General features: G+C 39.0%; 1 protein-coding gene, 1 long non-coding RNA gene and 1 other non-coding gene across 8 annotated transcripts in view; all 3 read right to left on the reverse strand.

The window, feature by feature from the left end:
* Nucleotides 1-9,420, reverse strand: part of BLID (BH3-like motif containing, cell death inducer) — a 43,052-nt gene extending 33,632 nt beyond the window's left edge. Inside the window, 1 exon segment of the mRNA XM_077964775.1 lies at nt 9,274-9,420. Within this exon segment, the coding sequence (XP_077820901.1) occupies nt 9,274-9,420 (147 nt within the window).
* Nucleotides 1-20,427, reverse strand: part of LOC106993508 (uncharacterized) — a 336,731-nt gene that overhangs the window by 119,045 nt on the left and 197,259 nt on the right. The window lies entirely within an intron of this gene.
* MIR100 (microRNA mir-100) lies at nt 3,141-3,220 on the reverse strand. The gene has a single exon (NR_032014.1). It is a non-coding gene; the product is annotated as a microRNA mir-100 (primary transcript).

Below are 20,427 nucleotides of genomic sequence, written 5' to 3' on the forward strand. Positions count from 1 at the left end.
ATTATGATATGGAATGATGTCATAAAAATTCTTATTGAAAAGTGCAAGTGAAAAATAAAATAAGAAGTAGTATTTATAGGCAAACAACAGTAATATATCTTCAGGTAGAGACAATCTATTGTACTTATTAACTTAAAAAAATCTTCCACACATTCTCTGAACCTGTGTAAACAGACTCTCATGCTATCAAACACCGAGGTTTTAAGTGCTGCCAGCAGCAATCCTCCAAATGAAGTAAGGATAAACCTCAAACAATGCTATGAGTGTCTGAGATTAGGAAAAAGCAGAGACACCCCATTAGTAAACATCTTCTATATTTGATTAGGAATTTGGAAGTTGGACAAATGTTATGATTAAAACATGGGATTCATTAAAACATGTGTCTGTATGGCTGACATGCAATTCTTCAAAGGGGCCCCTGATCAGATAATTAGTTTTCTGAAGCCAGAGTCATATCTTTGTCCTTTAGCAAAGTACCGAACACAAAGTAAACATTCATAAAGGTTTGTTGAATGAATGAGAGAATGAAGAAATCATAATTTTTCTAGCCTTATGGCTATGCCAACTGTAAAAAGTGGGTTTTTTTCCAACTCATACTTTATTAACTACCATGTTAGGTTCTAATAAATCTTTGAACATCTTTGAAGAGTCGTTCACGTCGACTTCTCTGTACAAATTCAGTGATATTACAGGCAGTAGAGGCTTTAAAAATCTTACTTGGAGAGGCTAGGTGACATTTGATGGGATTAAATACCACAGTCAACAGATAAGGATCCATAGGACCTAACAAATATTGAGGAATGATTGGTAAGCACATTGGAAAAATAAGAAATCATATTAGTTTAAAATTCAAAATTAATTCTATCATACACATGCCATTTTTCCCATGTAAAGAAATACATATATTAATTTTGAAATATAAATAAGAAAATTTCTCAAGCTAAATCTCAGCTTCTCCCTCCTCAAACTCTGATGATACAGGGTGAGTTGCTTTATCAAATGCATTTCTTGAAACAAGTTTCTTTTTTTCCTGTTTTTAAAAAACAAATCTAAACCATGTCCTGGTATTGCATCTTAAATATATTTTGATAGTGATGATTTGAGAAATTTAATAAAACTAGTTTGCTTTATACCCATTCTGTTTCCTCCATGCAATAATAGCTGTTGAAATATTTCTTCCAAGTCTTTCTGGGGAAATTCTGAAATTATTTTACTTTCTGCATGGTTCCTGTAGGATATTTGGTACACTCTGAGGGAGCCTCAAAGGAATAATTAATATCTACAGAACCATTCATTCATGAACACGGAAGGAGGGAAAAATACTGAATTTCATCATCACGTAAAATATTTAATATCCTGTTTCTTGTGGCCAATGTCCAGGGGCTTTGGGCTTTCCACTAGAATATTTTTCTAACCAGATGAATCAAAGTTTGAAGCCTTTTAGAAACTTTGAAAGGGCCAACTGCTCTATATAATCTTTTTTTCTTGGGATAATGTGTTTTTAAAAACCTCCTTAAAAGAAGTAATCTGGCAGTCACCTACTGGCCATTTTGCAGTCCAAGTATTGTTCCTGTTTGGGGAATATTGGGAGCTCAGGGTCCCCATGGATCCATGAACTCCACCATTAATCCCATGGTTAACAGCAGGTTAAAGGGATGATGAGTGGAGATGTGATTTTGCCGTTATCAAACAAGTATTTATCTAGTGGAGGTACAGGTTTAACTTGCTAGCAGTTTATTCATTCCAAGTTAACCACTTCAAAGAGGCATATAAAACTAACCAAACAAATTGCTTATTGGGTAGATAAAGACCTTAGGCAAACAATTTATATAACACACACCAATGAGGACAGTCTTTCACTCTGGGTTATAATATGCCATCATTCTATAATAAAGCAATGCTTTCTTGGCAAGCAGGGGGTTGAGCACTATAGACAACCCTCCTCAGTGCTTTGCAAAGGAAATGCATGGTAACAATGTTGTCTTGGTCTGGCAATTACAGAGTTCCAAATTCTACCCTTTATACATATGTCATCTGTATCTAGGCTGTCCTAATTCAGAAATGCAAAATCTCATTTCTATGTACTGGATAAAAGAAGAGTTTTAGTTATTCCTAAGTAGGTCTTAAGAGGAGACAAAGTTCATCCACTTGAATTTCAAACTTTTTTCTAATGTTAACCCACCAACTACTTCATGTTGACTTTCTTTGTTAGAAGAGGACACACACACACACACACACACACACACACACACACATATCTTAAGGGAGTTTCTGGCACTATGTTTTACCGAAAGGGAATGCAAAAGTTTTAGAGTCATACAAATTGATCAACTTTTCACCCTGGGTTCTAGTTCTGTTTACAGACTCCTCAGCTCACATTGTTGGAATGAGACAAATATAGCCAGCTTTGCTTTGATCTGTGGTCAGTTTAGCTTTTCAATCCTGGCACAATGGTGACATTTAAGAGGCAAGGGGTAAAATTATTTTCATTCCAGCCTTTAAAACAGGATAAAGACTTATAAAACAACTCTGGCCAAATATTAATTTGTACCTAAACAGGCAATTTCTTTTTTATAAGAAGTCCTTCTTACACTGCTGGATATAAATAGAAGTATAAATAGTTAGGCAGTTAAACACATCCATTCTGATTTATCAGTCCTTCAGAAGCAAAATTATTGGGGAAAATGGGGGAGGAAGAATTGCAACAAAGGAAAACCCAAAACCCAAATCACAGGGAAATTGGCCCCGTAAACATGTCTGCCACTTTCCAGAAAATATCATAATAACTTTGAAAACAATTAGGCTTACAGAAAACAAAAGAAACCCTTGTTTATCTATTTACTCATCACTCAACAGTAAGTTGTTCCAATCACTCAAATGCTTGCTGCCTCACCTGCAAGTCCAGCCTTCTAATTTGACAGCTGAGACCAGTTATGAGAGATACGGGAACTGAGGGCAAGCCTATTAATTCATCATTGAAGAACCTCATTCATTTCAGGACAAAAGGTCTCCTTCCTCCACCTCAGCCCCCTTTTCCATTTTTATCGCTCTTAAAGGAAACTAAGGGGAAGAGAGGGAGAATGAAATAACTCAAAGGGATATTGAGTGGCATAGAAGCAAACCCGAGGTCTGTGAGATTGCCTAAAAGACACATACCTATAGACACAAGCTTGTGCGGACTAATACCACAAGTTCGGATCTACGGGTTTGTGGCAACAGGCCTCAATATCTTCTCTCGTTTGGGGGTGTGACATGTCTGAAAATAAAACGTTACAGCCATTAATCCAACAAAAGAGTCTACCATTCAACCGTTTTATGCCAGAAATGGAAAGGACTTCGTCCCACTCTCACAAAAGCAAAAGTTAAGCAACATCTTCTATGTTCTCCCCAACGTGCCTCCCTTGGTTTCCACTTTTTCCACAAATCCAGTGGGCGTTAGGTCAACCTCATCATTTTACTGTTTATATATGGAAGACTCATTTATTCACTGCTGAACACACAATCTGGGCAAAGTGATACCAACATGGCAAACCAGCAGAATAAAGAAAATTCTTTACATTGTAGGCAGAGAGAAAGAATACATGAGAGCCCAAATGCAAGTTCATTCCTTTAAATACCTGTCATGACATTAAAAATGATGGCGAAACTTTCATTTTCCTGTTTGCATTCTGGAAAGCAACTGGAATAAACGTAGCAAGTACTACCAACAGATTTGTAGGAATATTTTTTTGAAAACCACTCTAGAGGAGATTTTCAGCTGTATTCAGATCTATCTTTGGGAAAAGTTTGCATTTTTGTTCCTACCCCCATCCCATCCCCACACTTATTATTGATTCAAACACCAACAACGAGCAGGTTTGGGTGTACTTTATAAAATTTGAACCATAGAAGAAATTACATAGTTGTTCCTCCTCCCGCCCCCGCCCCCCACAAAACTGTTTGAGAGAACAGGGATGAATCTGTTTCTGAGACCGTCTTATAAAACGATCTCATCTGTCAACATAGTATTTTTTTCTGCAAAGCCAATGTTCTACGTATAAGACGGGAACATCCAAGACAATGAACTTTCATGCATGGTGCCTTTGGTGAATCGTACTGAAGACAGTCATAATCATAAGCACTTCGGGGACATATGTTAGAAAGCGAAATGATTCCCTATCCTGGATGCTGGGAAGCACATATGACTCCTTCCCTTTACAGGACCTAAAAAGAGACCTTTTTAACTTTTGTAAGCTATAATGATGGATCCTGGCTCTCAAAGTAATTATCTAATTTGCCTCAACAAATGGACATTCACTCCTTTCTCAAGAATCTGGGGCCAGGCACTGGTGGCTCATGTGTGTAATCCCAGCACTTTGGGAGCCCAAGGTGGGCAGATCACTTGAGGTCAGGAGTTCAAGACCAGACTGGCCAACAGGGTGAAACCTGGTCTCTACTAAAAATACAAAAAAATTAGCTGGGCATGGTGGCGTGTACCTGTAATCCCAGCTACTCTGGAGGCTGAGGCACAAGAGTTGCTTGAGCCTGGGAGGCAGAGGTTGCAATGAGCCGAGATTGTGCCACTGCGCTCCAGCCTAGGCAATAGAGTGAGACTTTGTCTCAAAAAAAAAAAAAAAAAAAAAAAAAAGAATCTGGGAGATGAACTGAAGCCCTACTAAGGGGAACAAACAAAAAAAGACAGAGCTGAATTCAGAGAAAAGAGCAGGCCCTCGTGTATGCAACCTAGAAAGTTAAATAAAGAGAACAGGAAACCAATAGTATGATGAACAGAAACTGAGACATAACCATTCATAGACACTTTGTTGTCTCCCTATCTCATCACAAGTGAGCTGTGGTACAATTGCTCAGAGCCTGCTGGTGCTGCGAAGGTTGGCAAAACTGAGAATTTAGTTGTAGCTCTGTGGCTTAATTTTCAGATCCAAAGAAACAACAATAGCAAGTGGAAGTAAGTAGTATCCAAATCAGTCACCCCCAGATGGTCTTTACTTACTTTATTTTATTTTAAAATGTTCATTTCCTTTCTAAAATAAAAGATTTTTAAATAAGCTCTGAGCTGCTTCTTTTCCTTCGGTCTCTCTGACAAAGGCATGGGGCTAGAGGTATTTGAGGATGGACACTTTGAACCCTATTAAATATTGCTGGAATGTGGGGGATGGAGGTGCTCCTATTGTAATGGAACAGAGTAAGTCCAAGGTCCCAGAGTAATGAGAACGAATTGTTATCATCACGCTTATTAAAACGATACAATATTTGTTAGCAATAGACTAAGATCTATCAAAGTGGTACACTGAGACGTTCAAATAGCACCACTTCCATAAATTTGCATGGCACTCTTGACCTCCACAGAAAGGAGCTCAATGCTGCGTTTCAGTTGGGGGCCGCTCTCCCTTTCCTTGGCAAATATAGAACAGAGAGAAGTTTTTCATTTCAACTGGTTTGTAGTGTTAAACTCCAAACAATCCCAAGTTTCCATTTTAGAAAATAAAAAGAGCAACCAGAAGACACCCAGGCTGCTGAAAAAAAAAAAAACAAAAAACAAAAAACGAGAAGAAAATCAAATACTGACCTACTAAAGGGACGGTTTGTTTGGGAGTAGATATTTTTCTTAAAGTATTAATTGAACACGTCCTTTAAGAATCTTCTTTGTGTTGAGGAGGAAAATGAGGGGTTTTTTCAGAAGAAATTTTGGCTTGCTTCATTAAGCAAGAATCTGTGGGCTCTCTAAGTAATATTAACAAGTTGAAAAATATGGGTTAATGCTGGTAAGCAATGACAAAGCCCAAGTAATGTAACTTATAAAGCAAATATATAATTTATGTTATTAAACATTTTTAGGTGGCATAAAACCCTTCAATGACACTAAAAGGAAACTGCCTCTTATCATGAAAGCTAAGATCAAATCCTACTCACTGAATATGCAAGGGAACAGTTTCATAAAGTGCCATATAGTATTACCAATCTACAACTAAAGTAAAAAAAAAAATCAATATTGTTATTATGCAATTTATATAAGTTCTATCTTCCAGGAATTCAGAACACATAGTAGGCTTTTTAGAGCCAATCTTGTAATACTTATATTTTTTAATTCAAATGCCCAAGATAGCGACAGAGTTAAGGGGCAGTGCCTGCTAGTTTCAAATGCTTGTTATGATTGCTCAGAGCCTGCTGGTGCTGTGAAGTTTGGCAAAACTGAGAATTTAGTTGTAGCTCTATGGCTTAATTTTCAGATCCAAAAATCCAAGTGCTGTTCAGTAATAAATTTTTTAAAATTTTCCAGACTCCATAGAGTTGAATGCCATGTCTGCTCTACTCCTTGGCTATGAAAATTATAAAACTGGTTTCTTTTTTTAAAAATTAAGTTTAAAATGTAGTTATTCTTCATAATTAAATCATTCAAGCATTCCCTAAAAATTTGCAATACTTGAGAAATGAAAGGTTTGGGAAAATTACAGAAAAACACCATTACCTGAAAAAGGTAACTTCTTATGTAAAATTTTAAACCTGCTTCCATCTTGCTAGGCTAATATCTTCAAATCATCCACCTGCTTCTGGAAAATAAGACATTTACAATATTTTTTAATGGGTTAAGAATTTTTACTTGTTTTTCAGTTGGTTTCTTTTGCCATCCAATTCTTTTGTAAAGTTGAAAGTAACATTAGAACAAGAGTAAAAAGAAAAACAGAAACTGAAATAAAAGTATTTCTAGAAAAACATCAGGAACCATTATGTTTACTTCATTTCCAGAACTATGCATAATAAATAGGTTCTGCAAATAAGTAACTTCACATTTTTCCTGGAATTCCCCTTGGACCTTGAGAACAATTTTACCAGAAAAATGATCAAATAGGAATGTGAAGTCTCGGAATACTCCCAAACTTTTGTACAAATGTTTTATACCAAACCACTCACTTGCTAAGCATGATGAAGAGATTGGCTATCTATAGTTAAGAATAGTTTAAGGTGTAATCAATGAATTGGGCAGTGATTACCTGGCATGATGCAGCACCATTGAGATATCATTTCAACTTTTTTACTGTCAAATGATTCGGGAGTCATTATTTCTCTCGGCCGATAGGGCTGTTAAAAAGAAGCAAGCATCTGATTGTGGTGGATTCATGAGTCTATGCCTCTCCACCACAGCGGGATTCCTGGCTTCCATTCCAGTGTCCTTTCATTGGCCATGTTTTGGACGCGGGGTTTGCCTTTCCTTCATTGTCCCTTTACTAATGGAAGGCGAACTCACAGTGCAGCTGCTTGCAAAAAGGAAAATTTATTTGAGTTTTGCCTGGCTGTGGACTTGAACACTGAATCCATGGTGACATCAGCAGAACGACACCAACGGAAAGATTTCCTGCCCTCTACCCCCCTTCCTTTTTAAAGATGTACGTCCTGTACAAAATCTCAGTAGATTTCCTTTGTCCCAAACAGATGGGACAATTTGACCAGACAATTTTTTTTATCTGGGAAGGATAGGAGGAAGGAAGGAAGGAAGGGAGGAAGGAAGGAAGGAAGGAAGGAAGGAAGGAAGGAAGGAAGGAAGGAAGGAAGGGAGGGAGGGAGGGAGGGAGGGAGGGAGGGAGGGAGGGAGGGGAGATAAAGGAGACAAAAGGGAAAGGCAGAGAGAGAGAAAAGAAAAAAGAGAGAAAAAGAAAAAGAGCCAGAGACAGAGAAAGGAAATAAAGAGTAAGATAGAGAATGAAGAAAAAATAGAAGGAAAGAATAAGAGAAGGAAGGAAAGAGAGAGAGAGAGAGAAAGAAAGAAAGAAAGAGAGAGAGAGAAAGAAGGAAAGAGAAAGAAAGAAAGAAAGAAAGAAAGAAAGAAAGAAAGAAAGAAAGAAAGAAAGAAAGAAAGAAAGAAAGAAAGAAAAAGAAAGAAAGAAAGAAAGAAAGAAAGAAAGAAAGAAAGAAAGAAAGAAAGAAAGAAAGAAAAAGAAAGAAAGAGCGAGGCGGCAAGCAAGCTTGCTCAAATCTAACCTTTGTTGTTCACTCTGACAGGGGGTGTCTCCTGTAGCAGGGAGACACTAGTGTTTGGTCTCCTATAGCTTTTCAGTTTTTCTGATCTTTTCTCTCATCCTTTGCAGTCATTGGTTTTTGCCAAAAGATCCAATCACCTCAACAAAAGAGGCACATCCAGCAATTGCTACTCCAGGAGTAATTCATTGGTGCCAATCATCGTGCCATGTTTTATCCACCTGTGACATTGCCACAAGGATATCAGGCCACAGAGTGGGAGCAGCGCTCAAGGATATGATGCAGAGGCTTTTGGCACCAAAGCCAGTTAGCTTAGGTAGAACTCATTCTTTTTTACCAGGAAAAACTGAGCGGAAGGGAGTAGGGAGAGAGGAGAATGGCAAAGCAATGCCATGGTTTTCATGTTTCTTTCAAGCAAAGGGAACACTGAAGATTGATGGATATTTATAATCTTCATCCCACCACACTTTTCCCACACTAAACAATATTTTATGAAAATGATAAATGCAAGTGTGTGCAGATCAACCAAAGAGAAAAGACATGGAAAAGAGTATAATAGAAGATAGATCGGATGAAAACAAAAGACACTCTCAGATTATTTGAATAGTGAGCTTACTTTTCCGTAATTAAAAAAATCTTAAACCCACTTAATGTTCACTTAAAACAGACATATAACAGAAATCAACTATTTGAGAGTGAGAAATTGAAGGCAAATTCACTTTTGACACACCAGATGAAACAAAAGAGAGACTTTGCCAGTAACAAGTTGTATCGTGTGCGCTGGCTAAGGGATACTACTTTCACTTTTAAAAGGAATAAGTTTGCTCAGGATGACAAGTTTTCTTCCTTTTGAAAATGCAAACAATGATGCCAGCCTACAACTTCCTTTCTAGCTATTTTGCTAATAAAGCAGGGGAGGAGAATTGAAATTTGAAAAAATAATAAGACCTTGATTCTGACATAGAAACATCAGACACGTATTTTTAAAAATCAGATGACTGTCATCTCTTTAATAGAAGTGAACTATATGCTATATAAATGCTTCCTAGACACCAGCCAACTTTAAGACTTTCTATTCAAAGCTACATTTTGCTCTTGAGAAAGTATCTCACAATTAGATTAGAAAGTGGGTGGATAGGATGGCTTGGGAAGATTTGAAGATCGAATCCTGCAAGAAAAGAGATACATAATATGTGAAGAGTATTTCTTGAGGGTTTTGACTGCATGACAATGGAGTCTTGTTCTGGGAAAGTTATAGAGAGGCCTGGAACCTCCACAATGATACTTATAAAAAGAAGCAACCTTCAAACCCAAGAAACGACCTTCAGCTGAAACAGAAAGACCTTTGCCTTCCTCCGGGGTGCAGATCCACTCGGAGGAAAAGCCACACACCCTGTCTCTCTGCATTTCACCCAGCAGGTCAGCGTGTCTCCACCTAGGGCTCTCCATGTCTATTGATTCCCACATTTCTCTCTTTGTTTGGAACAACAACCAACCAACTAGAAGACGATTTTATGTACTCTTCACCAAATAGAAGTTGGGAAAGAAAAAAAGTATTAGACTATTTTCCTTACTTCCAGCTCTCAACTTGTCCCAAATATTGATCTGGTTATTTTGCTTTCTAGCCCTTCATCAACCTCCTAACTCTTTCTCTCTCTCTCTCTCTCTCTCTCACACACACACACACACACACACACACACACACACACACACACACACCTACAACTGCTGCTTGGTTCAATCTGGTGCCTGCTTAACAACAAGAGAATGACAAGCAACATCTGTTTGTAAAAGAGCCAAAGTCAAACCTTAATGTTTTTTTGGCTAGGTTTCCTTTTTCCTTTTTCCCCAGACTCTAAAATGGGACGGGGCAGAAAGAGAAATATGAAGATTTATATTCAGCATCGGCTCCAATGAGGCAGCATCTATACTCCCCTAGAGCTATTTCAAGGTAAAAACAATTTTAGGTAAAACCACTGCAGAATTTACAGTCGTCTCCCCTGCAGCAAGCCCAACCACATAAAATCCAACATATCAAATCCCTAAAAGTCAGGGTTTTTTCCTAATAGCTTTATATTCATCTTCTAATTAGAATTACAGGGTCTTTTGTGTTGGGGGAGGGGTGGTGAGAGAGAGAAAGGGAGGAGAGTAAGACAGAAAAAGAAAAATAGCAGAGAGGAAAGGAGCGCCGTTGTTCCTCCCAGATTTTATAACCCAGGCATATAACAGGCACATTTACACTTGTGCCACACACAGGAGCGTGCACTTGAAGCAGCAAGGCTGTGGCAGAAATCTGCACAGCAGTAGCCATCAGAAACAGGCTCTCATTCCCCCACGGAGAGGTGGATTTCTGGAAAGCTACCAACAGACCACAAAGTCACAATGCAAAGGATCAGAGCTCCCTCAATGGGAGGGGTGGGGGTTGGAAGGGAGGAGAAGGAGCTGGTAAAAAAAGAGAAAGCCTCACTCACCAAATGAAACAATTTTGCCCCCGAAGAAGGGAAATAGGGGACTGTCAGAAACTCAACTCCCATTTCACTCAGGGTTTGGAAGAAACCCACACACATTAAGGGAAAAATAAATGCAGACAAGTTGCTAAGGAGACTTGTGTAAACTCCAAGCACAGACATATTTCTTGGCCTTTCCCCCTACGTTCCATCTTGTATTCTGATCACGCTGCTCTGCGGCAACGTTGCACCAACCCTTCTGCATTCATCTTGGCCTTAACCGTGCATTCTGGCAAAGCACACGGGTTGTAGATATCATCATCTTTCAAACTTAACAAGTTAAAAGGGTGTGTGTGTTTGCGTGCGTGTGTGTGTGTGTGTGAGTGATTAATGGGGGGGGGAAAGTAGAGAAATCTTGATGTGGATTTTAAAAACATAGGTGTTGAACAAAGAATATTTACAGTGCATATTTTGGGAGCAATGGGGAAAGGGGTAGGTAAAACATCTAGCACTGGAAATTTCCTTTAGTCTGTAGATTCCTTCATTTCTCCATACCCCTAGACTTTTTCCCCCTCCCACATCTCTGGTTAAAATCCTGTGCCCCCAGCAGATGCAAGCAGAGCCTGCATCATTGCAGAGGACAGGTATAGGGGCCTAGGCTTCCGCAGAAAACAGTGCATTCGACAAAAGTCGAATCCTGCTCCCCTCCTCAAGGTGTCCCAGAGAGACCAGCTTTTTGAAAACAAACTAGGTCAATTCAAAAAATACCTAAACCAAACCTGTTTAGGTTAGAAACCAGCTAGCATTTTGGAGGAGGGATTTCAGTCTGATGTCCATCCGCTGGAGCTGAGAGCTTGTCCCACAGTGATACATCTTCAGCAGCAGCTGATACATGTCAACATTTGATTTAGAAGAAAATTAACATTTTCTTTCAGGACAGGGATGTTTGTACTGTAGAAGCCAATATTTTCCTTTCTCAGCCTCTCATATTAGAATTTCTAAAATCTTCCCCAGAACAGAGAGAGGGCAGACAACAAATGTCCTAAATAATTGCTCAGAGCACTGGAGGAAACTATATGCCCCCAAATCAAATCTGTGTGTAGATTTACATGTGTGACTTTCCATGTGTGCATGTGTGTGTGTTTACATTTGTTTGCATGTGTGCATGTGTGTGTTAATGTGTGTGTTCCTTTGTATGTGTGTTTCCTCTATGTGCATGCATGTATATTTGAAGATGTATGTTTGTGTGTGTGCAAGTGTGTATGCTTATGTGTGTTTGTGTTTTTGCAGGTGTTTGTGTGTATGTGTACACATGTGTGTTTATATGTGTGTTTGTGTGTGCTTGCTCGCATGTGTGTGTACATGTGTGTGCGTGTGTGTGTGTATTTCCCTGCCTCGCTATGATAGTGGGATTAGTGAGACGCACACCAAGACAGTTGGAAGGTGAGTCATCTGCTCAGTCCCCTCCCAAATTAGGGAAGTTCACAACATTTGCCCACCAGCCACAACAGAAAAGCTCCAGTGGCGAGCACCCAATCGAGCCTGCTGATTTAGCTGCAATCCTTGGAGGGGTGGCCATGGGACAAGATCCTGGTGAAGGGATGGGAAAAGTCTTTGCATTCCGCAAAGGGCTGGGTGTGTCTCTTCATGCTCCAAGAAGGCTATGCATCTTTCATCTCTTCCCTCTGCCAACCTCTATTTGGTTTTCACACTTCAAGGCTAAAGCAAGCTGTGCTGCCTCAGTTGAAATAAGGCCGCCAACCAACTCTTAAGCTAGCAAGATGGAGATTTGGCTCCTGCCATTTGCACAGAAACGCACTGTCCTGTAACTAGCCCTGCTTGCCTACCCTTTACACATAGGAGCCCTAGATATTAGGGAAGGGGAGATCATTGGAGTTTTTTATGACCTTTTCCCTACAAAGCATATCCTCAGATGTTTTATGGCACTAAGCCATCATGACTCAATCAAAATGAAAAATGAACCTGGAGGGAGAAGCTCAGGGTGGGCATATCTCAGCAGGCAACTGGGCAATTACCATGTGACCTGGTTGGCCTGGGGGCAGGGCAGTGACACCTGCATTTTTTCATTTGTCCATGAAGCTGCAGTAGCCTGAACCCCAGGAAATCCTGCCCAGGCACCTGTTGGCCTATTTTTCCTGCCTGCTGGGGTTGAAAGAATTGTCTCACCCTAATGTGAAGACATATTTGTTAGGATACTGCGTGATTCTATATGATCAAAGAGAGGAAGAACTAATTTACAGGATCAATGCAAAAAATGGTCCTAAAATAGAGGATTCTTTCCCACGTAGATTGCCAAAGAAAATGCTTTCTATTATAAGTTGACTTACTGCTTTCTCAAATTCCCTAAAGAACAGAAAACACATGAGACACCTTTCATTATACCACCACCTCCCCTCCCTCCAGCCTTACCAATTCTTCGTGGAAACATGAAAGCTATTAGGAAAGAAACAAGCAACATGACTAGGCCAGCCTGGAAGGGAGAATGTACTGGACACATAAGTGCATTTGGATAACTTTCAGATAGAAAAAATATAGTTTTAAAAAACATACTGGAAAATCCTTAAGAAGCCTGTTTGTTTGTTTGTTTGCTTGTTTGTTTGTTTTTGAGATGCAAAAGGAAAAATAACCAAATTAACAGTGGCTAGAAAATTAAAATGCTACCCAGACACATCTCAAAGAATAAAGTAACACAACTTCTATTTCCAACAGGGGTATTGGGACGTTTGTATATATGTCTAGATTTGTAAACAGACTCAAGTACTTGTCATCCAAATCTCTCACTTCTAGCCTTGAAGTGAAAGAACACATCTTTTTCACATTGTGTAAAGTAACCTTCCTTTACTCCATCCTAAAATTCCATTTTATACTCTACATACAGGTTAAGGAACAGAATGTTCTGCCTCCATCGTTTATGAGCTAATGCTTCAGATTGTGAAATGCTTTACACATCCTTCAGCAATTGTCTCCCAAGTCCAGTTGGTATTATCACTCCACATTGCATAGAGAGTTGACATAGAGGAAAAGTTAAGTGTCTTTCCTAAGCTTGTATATTACTGTAATGACAGCATTAGAATTCAGATTTTTCTCCCCTTTTCAAACTGGTGAGAGAGCCCTAGGTCTGGCTGAAGGAATTTGAAGGTGTCCCTTCCCTCATTCTCCATTGTCAGTCAGCTGTTTTGTATCACATGTAATCCCAAGGTATAGAAAACCCCAATCATGTGGCCTCCAGTGCTGCCATCTTGGGTAACCCCAAAGAATAAGTAACCAATGGCTCATCTTGGGGACTGGCATCAGAGATCAATTCAGGTTGAGAACGGTCTCCAGAGCCGTATTCTAATCAAGCCAATCCACTGCCATGTTTCTATCATTCTGAGCAACAGATGACAGGCCTAGCTCACAATTCTGCAAAATGGTTTATACTATCCAGACTAAAACTAAAGCCCAGCTTTCCATCACCTGAGTTAACTGTCCGTGCTCTCCAAATTTGTATTGTTTTTATACATGGGACAAGGTTGAGGAGAGGACAAATTCAAGATTTGAAGAGAGGGTATCAAGTACAAAGTATTCTACGTAAAATATGTATGTTTTCTATATATCCACAAGTCAGGTGGTTATTAATGTATACTTGAAAATTGCTAGTGTCTCTCGGGGGTCATTCAAATAGTTAAGATGCTATTCTTGGGTAAAATTAATCCATAATATAATTACATCTGTATTTTCATCTCACATAAATAATTTATTTCCGACATTTAATGTGAACCAGACATCACCTCATGGATGGCTCATGGAAGCAGGGTCATATTTCCCATTTCTTTTGGTGTGGTATTTTTGGGGTGGTAGACAAGAATGGGTGGGGTAAGTGGAAAGTCAAATCTTGACTCGCATCGAAATGATTTGTAAACAGAAAAGGCTGGGAAAAATCAAAGATGCAGTCCAAAACTCCTTCTGGAGACATTTTAATCATACCACGAAGAAGCTGAGATGCCGCCATTTTTTCCTTTGATTTTTAAAAATTAAGCCACTTACTCCAACTTTAACTGACTGATTGGGGCTTTTTGGAAACTGAGAAGTATTCTGAAATCATGTCTGATCTTGGTAGGAAAGAGTTTTATAAGCACTTAGTAAGTTATCACTGCCCTGGGAGAAGAAGGTTGATGACAAAATATATATCAAATATTTGCCATTCCTGGCTGACCCCAAACTTTTTCTGTATTGGCATGTCTTTATCTTTCTCATGACAATGGGAGAAAGCTATTCAGCAGCTTCTCTGTGATCAATATTTGGATTCCCGAGAAGAATATTTTTATTATTATATCATTTCTGGACATTCTTGCTAATAAAGAAGGAGCTCAGGTTGCTTTTTCTCTTGCATTAATCAGGTCTGACGCATTTTATTCACACAATCTTTAGGGCACAATCTAAGTTACTAGAGCAAGGTAGTAAAAAACCAAAATAATTCCCATCCCCTTTTACCCATCACTGGAAGATGTAAACCTGCTGATAGCTAAGCCTCTGTTAAAGCAAAAAAAAAAAAAAAAAAAATCAAGAAAAAGAGAAAGTTCAGTGCAGCCAGGACTCTCAAATCCATTCATCCTAAGTCTAATTCTCTTTAGAATCTAAGTAAGACAATACATTTTACAACACAAACCTCTCTCAGGCCAATGCAACATGACAAGACCGGCATGGCTATTTCTTCTGGGAAGACTGGAAACAAACTCTTGATGATGAGTGAGGGCAAGCAAGGGCGAGGAGAAGCCATTGTAATGAGCTGTGGATACTTTCCATCTTACCTTACTGACTTTGCCAGGCTCCCTCCCGCTACAAGGTTAGACAGCTATGGCTGAACAGGACATAAAAGTAACAGACTTGCCCTTTATTTAAGGCACTCAGCCACAGACAGAGGCACCAGAAGACCTTAGGCCCCAAGGAAGCTTTATCACTGTAAACGAGGTCTCGCTATAAATTCAAAGGATCACTAATGGACTGCTGTTCCTACATGGAGGTGAAGCTTCAGTCTAAGGTCCAAGTAATTCAAATAAAAGTCCCTTTTCAGATACAGATGCCTAAAGGCACCACATTACATACTCTCTCACTCCTATTGATCTAGATTTCTCTGCTGAACTCATATGGTGGGCCATGAAATCCACCTTCCCCAGAGACAAGGCAGTTGGGTATTGATTCCAACCTGCGGGGAAACCCACTCTATTTTCACATTTCCAAGATGAGGCAGAGGATGCGTTCCTCCCCTTAGCCCTCGGGAGCTACCATAATGGCCTACAGAGATAGAGACTTTCCAGCCATTGAACAGAGGTCATCGGTCCTTTTCGTGAGCAAAATAGATAGGGCTCACAGGTCCTCATGACATTGGACCATCACCCAGTTCATCCCTCTGTCACCAGGGAGGAAGACAAATGTGTTCTCCAGTCCTTCCCCACTTGCAGTACATTCGGTAAATGAACAGGAAGGGTCAGGGCCGCCAGATGTTTTCAGTGACCTGTGTGTATGCAGCCAGGGATTAAGATCAAGTCGCTGATGAGTTTTCCTGGTGGACCTGGAGTCCCCAGCAAAAGCGACGGCCACAGGAGACAGAAGCCCCTTCCTCTGAGGTAGAAATTTTCAAGGAGACTTAGAGGCTTGACCTCCAAAGGGGAAGCCTGGTTGGAGATTAGAAATAAAATACAATAAAAACTCTGTCTGGAACAGGTTTACATAGAATCCCCTGGGTAACAAAAAATTATGAGAAATTCCATCCAGGAGTTGAGCTGAGCATCAGAACCTTCGTGTCTGCACATCTGTAAGTCCTATTAGTGCTTATAAGATTGACTTGCCCCTGGATAGATTTGGGAAATGCAGTTACCCTGAAGGGGCCATGACAATATGAGAGCTAACACACGGCTGCCTCAAACCTCTCCTCAGAGCTTCCTTTCCGGGGGATATGAGCAAGTGGATTGTGAGCTCCAGGGTACCCCCATCCTAAATTATCACCCCCCATCCATGTACAGAAGTATAACTGTGTGTTTCCCCAGCAACTGCCGAGTCGATGCCAGTTTGCAGGTAGAGATGCTGGCATTTTACTGCTGAAACCCAGAGCTAGATTTTCTTCTTAGCAGTTCACAGCCCCTCTAGACCCATGGCAGACAAAGGCATCACCAAATCCTCACTAAGCTAACATAAAAGCCCTGAGAAACAGAAACCCTCTCTCTCTAACTGCCTTTCTTATAACATATGGCCAACTGGCCTCACTAATGCTAATACGACGAAATTCCTATTTAAACATCTTAGCGGAGGGCTCTAAAATGGCACTGTCTCTACTGTGCATTTTCTTTTTTTTTCTTTTTTTTTTTTCCTGTTAGATCTCTGCCTTTACTAGATTCCCACTTCCCCGCACACACATACCTCACAAATGGGCTGTGCCAGATGGACTCTTAATCATAGTAATCAGCTGGGAAATTAAATGTTAGAAAATCCAGCTAGTCTCCTGAATTTTCCCACTTGAGATTAGGGCCTGAGCTGTCACCATGTCCTATATGAGACCCAGGCTGCCTTTTAAAGAAGGACCAATGTGACAGATCCAGTATGGGCTCTATGCTTTACGGGTGTTTGTGTTTCTTTCCCGGAAAATGACTGCCGCTCAATTCAGTTTTGTTTCAGTTCTGACGGCTGCTATTAATACCTCCTATTTACAGAACACACACCTCAGAGGAGCTCAAAACATTTACAGAAATTAACCAAGCCTTGCAACATCCTGTCAAGTATGCAGGGGCTAGATCTTACTTTCTTCATTTCAGAGGAAGAAACTGAATTGGGAGGGCATTTTTTTTTCACCATGCCACAAAGACAGGACCTCATCACCCCCTCATTTCTGGTGCTCTGCCAAATGAAGTCGGTGTTTTGTTTGTTTTGTTTTGTTTTGTTTCATATTGTACTCACCAGCTTGTTACACTAGTATTTTTCAGACACACACAGGCACACGTCGTGATGTAAAATCCTGATGTGCAAATATGTCGTCTTTCCATAAATCTCCCCACAAGTGTTATCACAGGTTTCCTCTAGTAGGTGATCAGTAAGTATGATTGACTGGTTTGCAATAAACCTAACATCTTTCTAGAGTAGTTTTCTCCATCTTTTCCCAGAAGGCTCCTAGATTCTGCTCAAATGTTGCTTTCTCAAGTGACTCTGAGGTTCCATCAACAGCCAGGTTTTTGATGATTCTGTAGTGCCCACCTCACCCAGTTCTCACCCCACTGGAATTATTAAAAGGCATCATAGTAAACAGAAAGGAACTTCGTAGTCTTTGAGATAGACAGGACTCCATTTGAATGCAAGGCCTACCATTGGGGGACAAGGTAATTAACTTTTCTCTATTTCCTTATCTATAAAATGATACAATAATATCTACTTCAGAATCCTTCGGGATGCTATTTGTAACAGGTGAAAATGTAAACAATTTACTATTCATCAATATGGGAATTATCAGATACATCCCCAGTATTGATATATGTCAATGCTGAGGATACTCTGTAGCCCTTATAAAGAAATACTAGACATATATAAAGCAAGAACTGACAAGGAAATACTTCTAAGACATATAAAGTGTGAAGAACAAGTTGAAGGGAATATATGTGACTATAGATAGATAGATAGATAGATAGATAGATAGATAGATAGACACACATGAAAAATTCCCAAACTATGTAGTTATAATATAATAGTATACAGGCTTACTGAAAGGCAGGGAATGAGATAGGTGAATGAGATAAATTATATGACGTATGTATAAATAAAGTGCTCAAGAAATGATAGTTACTTCTGTTACTATTATATGAGTTCCTTGGGGGTGTGACTGTGTTTTAATCTTTTATTTGTAGCTCCTGGCAAACCACAGAGGCTGACTGAGTAAAAGTAAATTACTCAGTGAATGACTCAATCAGGAATTAATTGTTGAGTCAGTAAATAAGAGCACTAATGTGAATTACAAAGACTCTTATGTATTGTTTGGAATGTTTTTGAATGTAGGGAGGCAACATAGTCCTTTGGGAAGAAACAGGACTAAGAGTCATAAGGCCTTGATTCTTGATTAGCGTTTCTTAAAGTGTGGTCTCAGGACCACCTGCAGCCAAATCACCCAGGAGGCTTATTAATCATTAAAGATTCCTGGGGCCCACCCCTGATTGGAATCAGATTCTTTGAAATTGAGATCCTGGGATTTGTGTTGTAAACAATTTTTCTTTTTTTTCAGCTTTTTTGAGGTATAACTGACACACAGAAATTGTACATATTTAAGGTATACAACTTAATGTTTTGATATATGTATACTTTATGAAATGTATATATTTTGATATATGTGTACATTGTGAAATGATCACCACAATCAAGCTAATTAACACATCCATTACTTCACATAGTTCTTTCTCTTTCTCTCTCTTTCTTCCTTTCTTTCTTTTTTTCATGGTGAAAACACTTAAAATTTACCTGCTTAGCAAATGAAAGAAAACACAGATAAATGGAAAGACATATGATATTCATTGATTGGAAGACTTAATCTTGTTTAAAAATGTCCATACTACCCAAAGTGATCTACAGATTCAATGCCATTTTAATCAAAATCCTAATGGCACCCTTCACAGAAATAGAAAAAAAAAAAAAAAAAACAATTCTAGAATTCATGAAGAATCACAAAAGGCCCCATACAGCCAAGGCAATTTTGAATAAAAGGAATAAATCTGGAGGCATTTATTCTCATTTCAAAATACACTGAAAAGCTACAGTAATCAAAGCAGCATGGTAGTACCATAAAAACCTATAGACATATAGACCAATGGGACACTCTAGAGAGCTCATAAATAACCCCACATATTTATGGTCAATTCATCTTTGACAAGAATGCAAAGAACACATAATGAGGAAAAATAGTTTCTTCAATAAGTGGTGTTAGAAAAACTGCATATCCATATGCAGAGAATGAAATTAGACCCTTGTCTCACATCATGTGCAAAAATCAACTCAAAACAACTTAGAGACTTAAAAGTAAGATCTGAACCTGTAAAACTACTCGAAAAAAAAATTGGAAAAACGTTTCTTGACATTGGTCCTTGGCAGTGCCACTTTGGATATGACATCAAAGACACAAGCAATAAAAGCAGAAATAGACAAGTAGGATCACATAAAATAAAAAGCTTCCACACAGCAAAGGAAACAATCAACAGAGTGAAAAGGCAACCTACTGAATGGGAGAAAATATTTGTAAGTCATATTTCTGATGAGGGGTTAATCTCAGTCTATTTACAGATAAAAGTTTGAGAATTGCTCGTTTAGATCATGTTCTGACTTCCTGTTTGACTTTGGGAAAATCACTAACCTTTCCAGAACACAGTTTCTTCTCTACAATGTAGTGGTTGGATCTTAAATGCACCTTGAAGTTGTAAAATTCTATACCCATGACTAATCCAATTCCCTGACTTTTGGTAGGTCTGTATATAAGCCATATAAAATGAACTATTCAAACCGGTTTGAGCTGTCTTTGGTCCTTGGGCTATCATTTGGACACCTTTCAAATTCAGAAGCTGCTTCCTATTCACCCTTGCTCCTTGTAGTCTTTAATTATTAAAACCAACCAGTAAGGACATTCTCTGAGCATTGGTTCTAAATGATTAAAACATATCATTTTCATTTCTAATACATTTGTATCATAATTATAATCAATATATTAGCATAATAACTATAACAAATAATATAACAAATATATTCTCTCTCCGTCTCTCACACACACACAACACACACACATAAGAAAGGCAGAGTAATATAAAGACTTTGGAACAGATATGAAAAACAATGTTAGGGAAAGATGACTGAAAAATGCCAGTAAAATATCTCTCTTTGGCCTTGGGTATTTATGAAATAAGAAGAAAGTGTCCAGCCATTTTTATGAAAATTAAAAGCCAAGAGCACAGATGGCTGAGTTGAAGGGAGCTGTATAGCATATTTTAAG

The sequence above is a fragment of the Macaca mulatta genome, chromosome 14, assembly GCF_049350105.2.
Source record: "Macaca mulatta isolate MMU2019108-1 chromosome 14, T2T-MMU8v2.0, whole genome shotgun sequence".
In the NCBI taxonomy this organism is placed as follows: Eukaryota; Metazoa; Chordata; class Mammalia; order Primates; family Cercopithecidae; genus Macaca; species Macaca mulatta.